At 43.6% G+C, this 14,924-nt stretch overlaps 1 protein-coding gene across 2 annotated transcripts in view; it reads right to left on the bottom strand.

Annotated features, from left to right (window-relative positions):
- UGGT1 (UDP-glucose glycoprotein glucosyltransferase 1) overlaps positions 1 to 12,536 on the bottom strand; it is a 43,437-nt gene extending 30,901 nt beyond the window's left edge. For both annotated transcript variants that reach the window (XM_081864048.1, XM_081864047.1), the window contains exons 1-11: positions 12,360 to 12,536; positions 10,644 to 10,781; positions 10,305 to 10,387; positions 8,590 to 8,720; positions 7,514 to 7,626; positions 6,742 to 6,916; positions 5,930 to 6,026; positions 4,604 to 4,682; positions 3,389 to 3,489; positions 1,490 to 1,589; positions 370 to 430 (exon numbers count right to left, since the gene is read on the bottom strand). In XM_081864048.1, the coding sequence (XP_081720174.1) occupies positions 370 to 430; positions 1,490 to 1,589; positions 3,389 to 3,489; positions 4,604 to 4,682; positions 5,930 to 6,026; positions 6,742 to 6,916; positions 7,514 to 7,626; positions 8,590 to 8,720; positions 10,305 to 10,387; positions 10,644 to 10,768 (1,065 nt within the window). In that variant the 5' untranslated portion in view covers positions 10,769 to 10,781; positions 12,360 to 12,536. The remainder of the gene's footprint in view (positions 1 to 369; positions 431 to 1,489; positions 1,590 to 3,388; positions 3,490 to 4,603; positions 4,683 to 5,929; positions 6,027 to 6,741; positions 6,917 to 7,513; positions 7,627 to 8,589; positions 8,721 to 10,304; positions 10,388 to 10,643; positions 10,782 to 12,359) is intronic.
- Between the last annotated feature and the right edge of the window lie 2,388 nt (positions 12,537 to 14,924).

Here is a 14,924-nt window from a genome sequence, read left to right on the forward strand (position 1 = left end):
GTAGAGCTTGGATGGCCATCTGCCCTAGCTGCTTTAGATGAGATTCCTGCATTGCAGGGGGTTAGACTAGATGACTCTTGGTGCCCCTTCCAACTCTACAATTCTGTGGTTCTATGATATGATGAAGAACCTTTCTTCCAAATTCTGCCCTAGGCTGTAGCTAGTACAACAATACAACCAGAAACCAACAAAACATTCTGGACATTCTGGAAGAAGAATAGCATTTCAAAGTATTTAGAGATCAATAAAATGTACTTTTTAAATACAGAGAGGCAGTGTGGCTTAATGGCTAGTGTCAGCCCAGGAGACCTAGGTTCAAATCCCTATTTTGCCAAGAGGCTCCAATACAATAAGGCTCCATACAATTACCTTTTGGTTCTCTTCAATTTCTGATCTGAGTTCTGAAGAAACAACTGTTTTTGTTATTGCCCTACAGAAACCAAAAGAGTCACATGTTATCATTAATTGCCTGTCCTACCTCTTCTTTTGTTTTTATATCTGTTCCACTCCAACGTGTTCCACTAGGGCATACAATTGTTACCAGTAAACAGATATTGGAATTCATACAGTATAGAAAACATTGCAACTGCAAGGACAACAATTTCAATTTCATTTAAGCTCTCTAGTGCAATCAATGGGGGGGGGGACTCCACATATTAAACCCTACAAAGTTTGACATCTTCAAAATTTGTGCCAAAAATGGTTGCACAAGAATTAAGTGCTTTCAGCTTTTAAATCCAAAAGGACACATACCAGGAGGAAGTTATTATCCCTTAAAAGAGATAGGTAATCTGAGCCAACTATGAACTTAACATCTCTTATTTAATAGAAAACACTAATATGCACTTAAGATTACAAATGCTGTAGTACCGATGATGCAGAAATACTGACTTTTCTGATATAGCCTGCCCCCCTCACTGAAGATATGATCAGTGCAGGTTGTTGTTGGCTGTATAGCTGCCCGGTTATGTCTTTCCTGCCCCCATTCCTCACAAACCGATTATGAATGGTTTTCTTATTCGTGGCTGAACGCAGGCATTTTCTCCACCTCCAGCACCTTTCTGTATATGTGAATTCTTTCTGCTGTCAAATTGTCTCTACTTTATCAGAGAAACACCCTGCATTTTCATTGAACTTCCAAGGTGGCCAAATTTAATATTTTCAAATATGCAAGGGGTATTTCACTGCCAATTCATACCAAAGTTTTCAAGATATTAAGAGCAAAATTATAGCAGAGATGTTGAAAAGCAAGTTTTCCCTTTTAAAATGATCTAATTCCACATTTGCTCGTTGCCAAACTATCAGTTAGCTGGTGGAAGCTGGATGGACCACACTGGGGCAACCATTTCCCCACAAGTAAGGGGGCCAAAGTAGTTTGTTTCCGTTTCAACAACCAGGATCCCCAATCTACTCTGAGATCTTTGATCACTTTCACCAAAGTAAACAGCACAATAATTTACATTTGCTTAGCAGCAGCAGCAGGAGTTACCTAGCCTTTGTGGGGAAATTCTGACTTAGATCTTTCATGACCATCAAAGCATCCACCGTAGGAGCAGCCAGAATACGGGCAGCAGTTTGGAAGCTCAGATCTAAAATTGAAAATAGTTCAATCATAAGGCAGTCCTCCAAACCTGGAACATTATAAAGCTTAACTCTGCTAGGTGCCAAGATCAGCCTAATCTCTTGAAGCTCTTAAACACCCAATTATTGCTCTCACACACTATGATGAAATTGCTCACATGGCTGAAGCAGAGTTCGTGCGTAAGGGCATCCCTGGATCAAGCTAGCGCATCCACCAATGTTCTGTTCTTAGCAGAGTACACAATTCATACAACTGGATATAATGCTGAGAAGCATTCACCAGTTGAAAATGAATCAGGAGGATTCGGGAATTTTACCACGCAGGTTTACACAGAAGAAAACGCCACTGCATCCAATGGGGCTTACTCCCAAGTGTGTTCAGGATTGCAGTCTTTTGCCACCTTATATATAATGCAACTATGAGCCGTAATTATAATGCAGCTGTGAAGAATGCAACTGGCAAAAAAAGAAAGAGGCGGCACTGAAATAAGAAGAGCAATCCAAAGCCCTAGCAGGCAGTGTCAGGGTTGTGTTGTCACCACACTGGCAGCCTTCTTGCTCCTGCTGGCCACAGCAGAAGAGGCAGGCAAATCACTGTGGCAGCCTGGAGCTGGTGCAATGATTTGGCTCGAAGACATCACAAGGCAGCAGTGAGGTCTGCTTGGGATCCAGCAGTGACAGTCATGGGGCTGGCTCAGTCCCTTCCCTAGAACACCCCATATAGGGGCTTTCCATGAGCTACCACCAGGTGGAATGAGGAGCTGGGAGTGTTGGAATCCTGCCTCGGTCAGAATGTGCCAACGCTGCAGGCACCGGCTGGATTCCTTGTTGACCTCCCCCTGTGACTCCCGGCAGGAAAACATGCGAGGTCTGTAATCGGCGATCCTTCCCAGATGTGAGAAGAACACACCACTCCTTCTCTCTCCCCTTTGCTATCCCCAGGGAGGGGAAAGAAACAGACAGAAATGTATCTACGTTTTTTTATTCCTGTCTTTTGCAACCATACAGATAAACATGTCTGCACTCTTTACAACACCAGCAGAGAGAACAAATCTCCACCCATGTACTTCCAGTACAGGTCATATGACACACACTGAGCTAACATCCGGTGCTCAGTACGGTGAATGGACTGCCCCTTTCTTCCCATGGCAACAGTCACAAACATCAACATCCTGTCTGGCTTTCCAGCCACCTGCAGCTGACGAAGCTGCTGCTCGCTGCTGCATTGCTCCTTTTTGGTAACAGGGAGTTGATGCTGGCATCACTCTGTGGGTAGAGGGGCACCTTCATCTAATCAAAGTCCATCCCAGCCAGGCACAATGGGGTTTTGGATTGAAGACACAGAAGATGAACTCCAGGTGAATGCTGTTAGGGGCAAAGTTTTCTTCTTCAAAGTATGCAGAAGAGCTGAAGCAGTTTGCAGAAATATTGTACCTATCTGGCACCATGAGGAAACTACTTCAGCTATTCTATGTAATTCAAAAGTTTAAGATGGTTGCTGAAGAAGGAACCTGTGCTTTGAAATATGCTGGCATGTAAAAAATGCAACTGCATTCAACTCAATGCTTCGCACAAAGGGAAAATGCCTTGGGGTGGTGCTGATGGAAAGTGTCTTTGTGCTTCTATCTGTTCCAGGAACAGTTGCATTTATGGATGCTTCTGCTGACACAGGAGCACTTCATAACGAAGTCATAATAAATTTATTTTAGTGTGTGCATATAAGGACTTAAGTGCAGCGTAAGAGCTCCTAGGAAGTTGAAGTTCACATTTCAGATTTGCAGGAGAGGGGTCTAATATGGATACTTACCTTGTAATTGCCACACTTTTAAGGGCGCCATTTCATTGGTGCTTTCAACAAGATGTTTTCTTAGTTCTTTCAGTTCTTCTTTCAAACTGGGGTGCAACTGCCTGGAATAAAAAATGAATTAAGGAAACCTATTTTCAGCGGCGTAGCATGGGTTGTCAGCACCCGGGGCAAGGCAAGTAATTTGCGCCCCTAACCCCTAACCTGCCGCCGCTGCCAGCTTCTACTTGCTGCTGCCTGGGCTGGGGTATTTACGGTAAGGTAGCCACGGCGGCGGCGGCGGGTCCGTGTCAGGTGATCTGAGGCGAGTTGCCACTGGCGCTGCCGCCCAAACGACGCCGCTTGCCCAGAGGAGGAGGAGGGCAGAGAGGCAAGGAAAATGCAACATGGCCCAGCAGCTGCAGCAGCGGCGGCGGCGGCGGGGCTGTGAGGAAGGGCTGCCTGGCGCGCCCTCCGCGGCCCTGACGCGCGGGGACCGCGGCTAGCGCTGAGAGCCGCTGCCTGCCGGACGCCTTCAGCCCGGACGCGCGCACAGCTCGTCGGTTCCGCGAGACATGGGGCTCTGCTACAGCCTGCACCCGAGGCTCTTCGGCGACTCCGGAGGCGGCGAGCGTGCCCCCCCCAGATGTTGCGCCTGGTGCGGCCGGCCCCCCCTGCACCCCCCACGCTACGCTACTGCCTATTTTATTAAAGGTAAAGGAACCCCTGACCATTAGCGGATGACCCTGGGGTTGCACGCTCATCTATAGGCTGAGGGAGCCAGTGTTTGTCCGCAGACAGCTTCCAGTCATGTGGCCAGCATGACTAAGCCGCTTCTGGAGAACCAGAGAAGCACGGAAATGCTGTTTACCTTCCCGTACAACTGCCCTTAATAGATGTGGATTTGGGTCCCTTTTCTTAATATTTTGTAGGCTTTAGTCGGAAAATGCAGCTAAAAGTAACAGAGGAAGCTGCTGTACACAGTTTAGTTGGCCCATCTAGCTCAAGATTGCCAACACTGAATGGCAGCAGCTCTCCAGGGTTTCAGGTAGAAGTCCTTCCCATCCTCACCTGCTGATGCCGGGACCAAACTTGGGACCTTTCACAAGCAAAACGTGTGCGCTATTACGGAGCCCCCTCCCTGCAATGTTCTTTATGTATTTCCTTGCAAGTCGTTTCTGGAATGCTTTAGGTGGAAAAGCCAAGGAAATGAACACGTTTGTCAAGAGTATGACGTACCTCAGTTTTCCAAATAGAAATCCCTGCACTTCATCAATGGGGTCATTTTCACCTATTACGGTTGCATTCACATCTGCACCTATAGAAACATGAAAAAAATCCTGGTTATGATACCATTTAGGAAACGATCAGTCATAAAAGAGTCTGACAAGCTTTGCAAGCCTTCAGCACACAATATTAGCACTGCAGACAGCCATGACAGCAAGCACATCTTGTTTCTAAGATAAGTAGACAATTGCTGCAATTTTTTACAACGGGCACCAAAGTGTAATGGGGTTATTCCCTGGTGAGGGGGGAACAGTAACATTCCTTGCCACTCATTCCCTGAGGGTTTTATGCTGCTACTTCTGTCAACCAGTGAATAATCTGGTGCTGCTCTCCACTGCCACTGTGAAGAGTCTCAAGTGAGACTCTCCTCACTCTGGCTCCAGAGGGAGCAAACATAAAACACTTTTTTCAAAAGAAGTGGCTCGTTGCACAAAAAAGGACAGAACAATGACGACACTCCTCATTCTGCCTCTGCATGTTTTTCTGCAAGTTTTTACTTAGTAGCCAACACCATGCTAGTAGCATTTGAAGCCAGCAAACTGGTGGAAGGGAGGGATTAACACAAAGTAGGATATACAAAACACAGATAAAAATTACAATTACATTTAGAAAATGTGCTACTTTTCATGCACCACAGCTTATTATCATAAAAAAGGATCTGCAGGAGGAAATTAAACATGTGTGTAAGAGGTTAGGCAGCCTTGCAAGGAAAGCAGAAGGTGAAGAATGAAGTGTGAGGCAAGACCCTGAAACTGGGTCCTGAGGGGAAATTGGTCACACAGATTGCTAACAGCCAGGGAGAGAGCAAGTCCAGACAAGCTTCCCACTCCAGCTTGAACTGGTAACCTACACAATCCTGCCACGTCAAGGGAAGCTAATGGGTTGCCTGGGCAAGTTGCCTCATCCTAAAGTACATCAATATATGCATGAACCTTTCAGTCCTTAAGAGTATCAATCCAAAGGTTGCCTAATCTAGCTTCAGCAGCTCCTGTCAACGTGCAATCAATTCCAGAGTGATTGCTACTCAGTGGGTTTTCATTTATTGTTATTTAGCTTGTTACAAGCCATTTTGAGCAGAATTTCCTTGTGGAAAGGTTGTATATAAATAAATACGAATGATTTAGATTACTGCAGTGTATTGCTAATATACCCTGAAAAAGTGATTCAATTCTAAATAGAATAACAGCGAGAGAATATGAAGAGAATTTTAAAAAACAACTTGTGGAACATATGCCAGTTCATGGTGGAACCATCACTGCTCTTAAGGTAGGAATTCACCTTTCACCTGGGTATCATCCTTGGCCTTATATTCTGTGCTTTTAATGGCCAGCTCCACACCATAGCCTGACAGGTAGACTCTTTCTTTACTTGGATTCTACAAGAGAAAAAGGAGTAAAAGCAAGGTAACATGGGCACAACAAGACATTTGCTAGGTTTATCTCTCCCAACTTTGCCAGACCATAATGACAGGCAGTTGGACCATCCTGATTTAAACTTGGAACAAGTGCCCAGCTGTGTTGCAGCTCAGCTATAAACGCCCACCCACCCTCTCTGTGATAAGAAAGTTGCAGCCCAATTCAGAACTCCAGCTGGTAGGAGGATGACAAATGTAGCTTCCATCTAAGAAGCTCTTGTAGTGATTCCTGCTGTCTTGGCAATGCTTCTCATGCTGGCATTTACATATCTGGAACCTCAAATTTCATTGCACATTGCCACAAAAGTCATAAGGGGCAGTAAGACTATAAAAAGAACTGTAACCAGAAATATCCTGAATCTATTACCTATTCAAATTGAGACCTAACAGCTTCTAGATCTTTAAAACAGTGAGTCTGGATTCAGCTTCACAGTTGTCTTGTACGAACAGAGGAATAAATCTTTGAATATAATCAGAAAAGATAACCCCTCTTCAAAACACATAAATGTTGCAATATTGAAATCAATCAAAAACTGGCAATATGGTTTATATAAAAACACACACGATTTTAGAACTCAATGCAAAATATTCTTGAAGTGGCACCTAAATAACTAATATTGCTCCTGAAAAATACTGGAAATCATGTGGAATTTCCTAAAATTGTTTTAGTACTTACAGCGATGTAATGCCTAAGAATGTAGATGATTTCTCCAGCATTGACTTTTGATACAAGTAGTCTGTGAAATCTAGACATCTCCTCAGAGCCAATCTCAGCATACAAGATTACCACAGGACTTTCGGGGTCTGAGACTGGGTATTTGTGGTCGCCTTTGAATATAAAAGGCTTTGGCCTGGAACAAGACGAACACCCCAATATAAATACTGTATTTAAACAAGATTAGATAATGCTTATGACTACACTGAACATATAGAAGAGACATAAATAGGTAACTATGACAGTCCTTATTCTAATGCTTGAATCATTAAATGTGATTCATGAAGAATTAAAATAAAATTTCCATATGAAAATCCCAGCACTTTATTGCTCTGCTTCTCACAATTGTGGAACTGAATGAATTCCTAAAATGTTGTAACTTACAAAGCCATTGCAAATGGAACTGAACAGTATGCATTTTATAATTGTATCTTTGTTGTAATCTATTGTTGTAACCCACCCCAGAATCTTATGATTGCATCCCACTCTGGGACCTTACGTCCAAAGTAGCAACATGTTAAGCTTGTAATCAATCATTTAATCAGAATATTTATAAATCACCAACTCATAAAAAATAGCAAAGCAGTGTACAATAAAATTATTTAAACATCATGAAACTATGAAATCATAGAATTATGTAATACAGAACAAATGACCAACACTGAATCAGATTGCCCTATTTTAACAAAATAAGCAGCAGCATAGTTGATGCCTTGGTACAAAATAAAACTACCTTTCTGAAGCTGTTTGTAGAAGCATTTTGAGTTTGTCAGATTCACAAGTCTTCTCGCCGTGTACAACAACAAATGCATTACATCCCTCTGGTGGGGGCTCATCAGCTGCTATCTGTATTAAAATGGATCTATTATAGTAAGATGTCAACCTTTTCCAGAGGTTGGGAAAATGGCATTATGGTCATAGTAACAGGATCACAAGATACTCTGCTTCTAATAGATTCATCTGTGCATTGTCATTTTTGATCCATATGAATGAACAGTACAGCACTGAATCACATCAAAAAAACTGGCCACGACTTGTAGAATGGGGGCATTTGCACAGCTTTTCTGCTTCCAGCTCAGATGGATACCAGCGAGGAAGGTAGAATAAACTTCTTAGATTCTTTCAAAGACAAATACCACACAAAATAAAGATCACTCCATTTTATAATCAATCAAGAAAGGTCTCCTGCCTTGGAGCTAAATGAGAGAAAGAGGGATAATCTTACAGCAACTTTATTTGTTCCCTCCCCTCCCCCCCCCATCTCTCTCCCCTCTTTTCTTTCTCTCAGTCTTGTTTTGTGTTTATTATTAATGCTGGGTGAGCAGCTATTGAGGAATCATAGGCGAACAAGATGGTGGGCAGGATACTGAAGCAGTTTGCTTTGCAATTGCAAAATGAGAAGCCATTCCTTTAAAATTTAAGTTTTGGGGTTTTTTTAAAGGAACGTAAATATCCATGTGGTAACTTTTGCAGTACTGGTATCATGCCCAATACTTCTCTGGGCAGTGGCCAGGAAAGAGGTGGAAGATTGTCAATGCCTAGACACCCCACCTAACCTTGGTGTCTAGGCTGGCAAGCAATCAGGGAAGGGGATATTATCTGTCAACTCAATAAGGTCCATCAACATATTACCACTCCCAATATACACAGTATAGTCAGTCACTGTCAAAAAATTAGTCATTGTAATATGGTCAAACACAAGGCTTAGGTTGCTAGTTCAGGGAGAGGAGACACCCAGTGTTTCCTTTTTGCATTACTGTCTGTATGAAAACATCAGAATCAGAAATGTTCCAAAAGCTATATACTAACCTGCTGGAAGGCTTGAACCGTAGCTGAATAAGAGCGCAAAGACAAGGCAAATTTCAACAAGTTCTGTTGCAAAGGTGAAAGATTCTGGGAAGCTGCTTGCAGCGTTGCATAGTAAGAGGAATAATCAGTACCTGCCAACCCATAAAGTAAGCTATTTAGTTTTTAATGCAAGTGCAGAGAGATTTTAAAAATCAGCGATAATTGTCGTGGTTCATACTACTACCGTATGCAAAAGGTGACACAATTTAAAACAACACAAGGAATCAGCATCCTGTGGAGTCATCAAGTTGGAAATATATGACTACAAGCTGGTAAACACTGTGATCCTATGCTACCTCCATATAACACTGCATACAGAAAATCTTTCTTTCTTTCTCTGAACTTGATTATTCATACTCATTGGTCACTACTACAATTGCTAAGCACATAATTGCTTTTAAGATATACTTGGAATTCATGTGCATTATAGATATGACTGCTGGAATGTGTCTGATCCGTTTAATGAGATATCCTCAATAGTAAGCAGTTCTATTATATTATAACATAATTCTATTACAACAAAATATTATATATTTTCATTAATAATAATGATGTCTTAGTTACTTTAGCTTGTTAACCTTGCAAAGACATATCAATTATAAATTACAGTCATTAGGCTCTAAAGAGGTGGTGAACCATCTCCCCACCCCTGCAAACACCACGTTCCCTCATAGACAGTGACTGGGGCCAAAGCATACATACACAAAGCTCTCTCTCTCCCCCCTCCCCGCCACACCACATGGCATTCACACCTCTCTCACATACATATCCAGCTGCACAATGAGAAAATGGCTCCTTCTTACTGCACAGCACTGAAATGATAGCCAATCAGAATGGCAAAGCACAGAACTGTCACTGCTTCCACCAGTCTGATTGGCTTCTGTACTAGATATTTAAAAGTGTTTTGTCCACAGTTCAAGTTCTGGTGCACATGTAAAGGGGGAAATGGAATGGGCAATGTGGGAAGGAAAGAGTGTATCATCCTATACTTAGTTTTTCATCCCTTAAGAGTAGGCTTGTATAACTTGTGACTAAGCAAGATGAACGCTGTCCACTATGTATTGTGGCATGTCAAAATATATCTGCTTTTAAAGACCAAAGTAGGCAGCAACGCAGATAAAGGCTCTGAGAGTGGGGAAATGCAGCTAGCAGGTTTATTTGGCTTGGTCAGTCACTAAGTTCTACAGATCTGCCTTAAATGGCCCATTTATATCTGCATAAGCTTTGACTGGTTACCATTTTCCATTAAAGTGTAAAGCATAAATGAAAATCTTTACTATTTTTATATTTAGCATTATTCTACAAATGGAAAGAGAAAAACAAGTTACAGTCGTACCTCGACTCCTGAACGCCTTGGGAGTTGAACGTTTCGGCTCCCAAATGATCAAAAACCGGAAGTGAGTGTTCCGGTTTTTGAACGTTCTTTTAGAAGCCGAATGTCTGATGGGTCTTCCGCGGCTCCTGATTGGCTGCAGGAGCTTCCTGCAGCCAATCAGAAGCCGCACTTTGGAAGTCGAATGTTTCGGAAGTCGAATGGACTTCCAGAATGGATTCTGTTCAATTTCCAAGGTACAGCTGTATTAAGTGTTTGTCATTTATACCAATGAGCCTTTACAAAGAATTTAGCGCACAGTACCCTATCTGATTACAAAGCAACCAAGCAAAGCAATAATTACCATCATGATTGGATGATCCAAAGTTCTGACAGGTTTCAACAAAGCTCCAAAATTTCTCTTGACCTTCTTCTGCTAAAAATTCACTGAAGAAAGGAGGTGAGAGGAATCATTACATTATGTTAAGTTTTGTTTTGGGGTTTATTTAAAAAAACTATGACACCGCATTTCACGAGTCCGGATTCAAATTCCATTCAGTAATTAATTTACTGGGTATTTTTAAGGCAAGCCACTGTCTAAGCCTCCCTCATTTGTAACACAGGGACACAAATTATATGGGAGATTACATATTTAAACTGCTTTTTTTATAAAAAAAAACATTGAGTTAGCCATCTTGCTTACCTTGCTTCAAGTAATAAAGGTGTGGAAAACCACTTAGTAGTCAAAGAAGTCGTCACTGCTTTTGAATCTGCTTTTACCAGGGAGAAGCTCACCCATATTCCAATAAGTGCAATTAGAGTTCCCATCTTATAAAAGAACCTGGAAACAAATGAAGACATTTAACTTAAGCATTGTATTTCAGCAGAAATAGTTAAGCAAGTGTATGCTTCTGTAAATCCGCGGGTGTGCAATCAGTTATAAGGTATATATCTTGACACAAGCCATCTTGCTGAAGCTAAGCAGCACTGGTTGGATAACCACCTGAGAATAAAATGTGTGCCACCTTGGGTTCCATGATGGAAGAAAGGCAGCATATAAGAAAATAAATAAACAAAATCTGGGAAAATAAAGATGCAATTCTAGGACTGATTCAGAGGTAATGGGCTGATTCACATGTACTGGGAGAACACGTGTTGAAATGCCTACACTGCAAAGGGTTGGACTAGATGACCCTCAAGGTCCCTTTCAACTATACAATTCCATGAGTCTATCATGAGCTAGTGAATAAGCAGGTGTTCCAGTCCCGTTTCTTATTTTCCCCTCCTGATTCCAGTTTCCCCTTCTGTATCATGTCTATTAGATTGTAAGTCTATTTACAGGGACTGACTTCTCTTTTAATACATGCACAGCCCTTAGAAAATGCAGGCACTTTGTAAGTGAATAATGCTAATTTTACATTGCAGGAAGCGCAATATTAAAACACATATAAAAGCCTCATGGCAATTCTGACATCTGTGAAGTTGGCCTGAGAGAGTAGAGAAACGGAGGTCTCAGAAAAATGAATCCTTCCCAAAAACGTATCAAATTTGTCTCACTTGTACTTCATACTGTAAAGGTAACAAGTAGCACTGCAGAAATTACATAAGAAGCTGCTGAGTCAGATGCTAGTCCATCTAGGTCATTATCATCCAACCTACTATCTCCAAAATCCTCAGCAGAAACGTGTCATTCTCAACCCTGCTACTCAGTGTTGTGTTTTTTTAAAAAACGAGTGCTTCCCCCTTGCTCCAATGCATCCTACTGTGCATTCACGGTCTACTCTTTAGCACCATTATGGGACTCCACGACGCAGGCATAATGATGATACTTCTGACCATGCCAATCGCGATCACAAATCCCATTGTGCAGTTAAGATTTCAGAAAGGCGATCCTGTCCCTCTGCCGCAACAACACCGAATCCAAGAGCCCTGGGGCTAACACCCTCGTTTGTTAGATCTTCTTTTCCGGGCACAGTTTTAGCAAAAAAAGGATCCAAAGGAGCTCTGCGAATTAACACCCAACTGCCAACCGCATCTCTGTCTGTCCTTCGGTTCGAGATATCCGAATCCTTGACCACGCCACAAAGTTGCCGGAATTCGGGCTGCAATCCTAACCCTGCTCGCCTGGGGGGGCGGGGGTGAAACCCACGGGATTCAATAGCACCTAGATCTGAGCCCACTCCGTCAGGATTGCAGCCTTAAAATCGCGCGGCTGTGTTGCAAGGCTGGAAACACGAGCTTGCTCTGGTTAAGCACCCCGAATTCTCCGCGCCCCAGTCCCTTAGACCCCCCGCTGTCCCTGCTCGTATGGACTCCGCCTCCTCCGATCTCGCCCCAGGAGAGCCCGAAAAAGGAGAAGCGGCGGCGGCGTCTTCAGAGGCGGGCGTCCGGGAACCCAGGCACCCAGGCACCCACTCACCGTCCAGTGCTGGGGAACCGCACGGGGGGGGGAGGCGATGGTGCCGGTGCCGCGACTTAGCCAGAGGGCGCCTCCCGGGGCTCTCGCGCCGTGCGGATTATTATTGCGCCTGTAAGCTACCGCCACGCTCCTTTCCTGCTTCAGCCGCCGCGGCTCCTTCGGTTTCCTGACAGCTCGCTTCCGGTTCCGGCCCCTCGCCGGCTACCAGGAAGAGCTGGGGCGAAGCGGCTCTTTGCCCTACGGAGGGAACCAGTCTGGGAGCAGCCCTTGACGCTCGCAGCGCCATTTCGGCTATGGGCAAACAAAGTCCCGCTCAAGGCGACGCTCCAGTCGCCCATCAGGGGCGCTGTTCCCATCACGAAGCGGAATGCAAACTGCAAGCAGGCGAGCGAGGGGGCAGGCAGCCGACGGTATCGTGAAGCTGTACCCTACCCTTCCCGCTTTATTGCCTGCCGACATAATAGCATCTCCCGCTTCCACCTCGCCACTGAATTATTATTATTAGTAGTAGTAGTAGTATTTCCCCACCCTACGCACAAATACGCACACGCACAGTCCGCTGCAAGAGACTTGTGGCTTTTTCGTTTCAGGGTAACTCGACTAGCGTTAGATAGTACTGCACAGGCTCCAGCGCTAGGAAGATCCTCTTTAGGACCAGGCAGGAAGTCATCCTCCCGAGCCCTTGCCAGGCTACAGTGCCGCTCTGCACTTTCATAGTTCTGCATCGTGGAGGAGGCACCTGTTCTCCAAAGGTGGTTGAGACGACAAGCGACCGACGTCCTCGTGCCTGGGCTCCAGCCATTATAGGAGTTTGAGTCCAACAGCATCTGAAGAGCCTCACGTTTCCTTCGCATCCCTGTTCTACGCTGCAACATTGTTTCCTGAGCCCAGTTTTAAAAACTGCAGGACTTGAGACTCCTTTAATAGCAAAGAGATAAATCACTTCAATAGGGACCTTCTGCCCAACTGCACCCTTTTTCAGGATACACTACTTGATTCCATCTCCTATCCCCCACAACAGTCTGCATGAGTACAGAACTCAAATCTAGTATCTACGCTACCCCTTGCTTGAAAAGACATTCCTTCTGCCTACTTATGTGCCCCCAGCTGTGGAAAAGAATCAGTCAAGTCATCTGGTCTAAACCCAACCCAAGCCTCACCCATATATTCAAAGCCAGTCCCAGGTTTTCAAGTGGCAGAGCCCTCAGCAAGATTTATTCAGTGGGACTACCAACTTCTGTGAACTAATTTTTTGACAGGACACCATCTGTAGTAGTGTCTCCTCTTTGTCCCCTTGCTGCCCCTCCTTCCTGCTATATCTGACCCTTGCTTATATCATATGTTTATGATATTGTGAACCCTCTTGAGCGGGATATGCCCCCAAAAGGCAGCCAATTATTCACCCACCCAAGTGAGGAAGTAAGTGTGTGGCAATGACAGCAAGGAGCACTGGAAGTAGGATCAGTGGTTATTTATTTATATTTTCTCACAGGACTTTTTAAAGGGGAAACTCACTGAAACTCACAGCACCTCTCAGGTGGGCACCATTGCCATTCTAAGAGAATGAGGGAGGTGTTCATGGTGAGTTCCGGCACCTCTTTTTCTAGAAAAATAGCACTGTATTTACTTTATTTAACACTTTCATTCCATTATTCAGGCACAAAGACTCCCACAGTCCCTTACAGATTAATTTTAAAAAAGCACCACAAGACAATTCCTGCCTTACTGTTTAAGATGCATGATGCCAAAGGGGGGGAAACAAATAAATTCAAGCACCATTTTGTAACAGTTACAAAGGTCATACGGTTGTTCAAACTGAAACCAAAATGAGCTGGTCTCTCAGAAGATCCAATGGAGTTGACCTGCTTCCCATTGCTCATTTTGCTGCAACCTGATAGATGACAAAAAAATTAAAACCTTGTAGATCATATAATATGATACGCAGTGCAGACTGCTGGTCATATAGCCATAAAATCTGGATTGCTTATTATTATTTTATTTATTGAATTTATGTACTGTGCTATACCCGGATGTCTCAGGGTGGTTCACATATCAATATCTAATAGTACCCATTGTCATTCTAATATTGCTTGCCAATATTCATTTACCAGCATTGCCCACATCACCACCTCCCCTTTATGAACTTGAACAACCTATATATATTTGAAAACTTCCCACCGAGGCTCCCCATTAGCTCCATATCTAAAATCCTCTCACATCCAACACCACCTAGTCCCTCCCAATCATGCCAGCCACAGTCTTGCTTCACACAAGTCTCCTTTTTTCATAAAGGAATGGCCACCTCCACCATTTCACATTCTTTCCCATAAGCAGAAGTGTTGGCAGATCATGTACTCTCCACCCTCCTTAAAACTGCTGGTGGTGGTTTAAAAGAAGGATGTGGATGCTAAGGCTGTGAATCCTGAATGACCTGGTCCTTTGCCTACTCCTGTACAGATTCTTGGGCTGGGGTGTTTGGAGTTTGTTTTTGTTGCAGGGGGTTGTTGCTGTTGCTTTTTTGTATCTTTATTTTCGATATTGTGATTTATGTGAAAATTGTTCAGT

The sequence above is a fragment of the Podarcis erhardii genome (assembly GCF_964252035.2).
Source record: "Podarcis erhardii genome assembly, chromosome: 5".
NCBI lineage: Eukaryota > Metazoa > Chordata > Lepidosauria > Squamata > Lacertidae > Podarcis > Podarcis erhardii.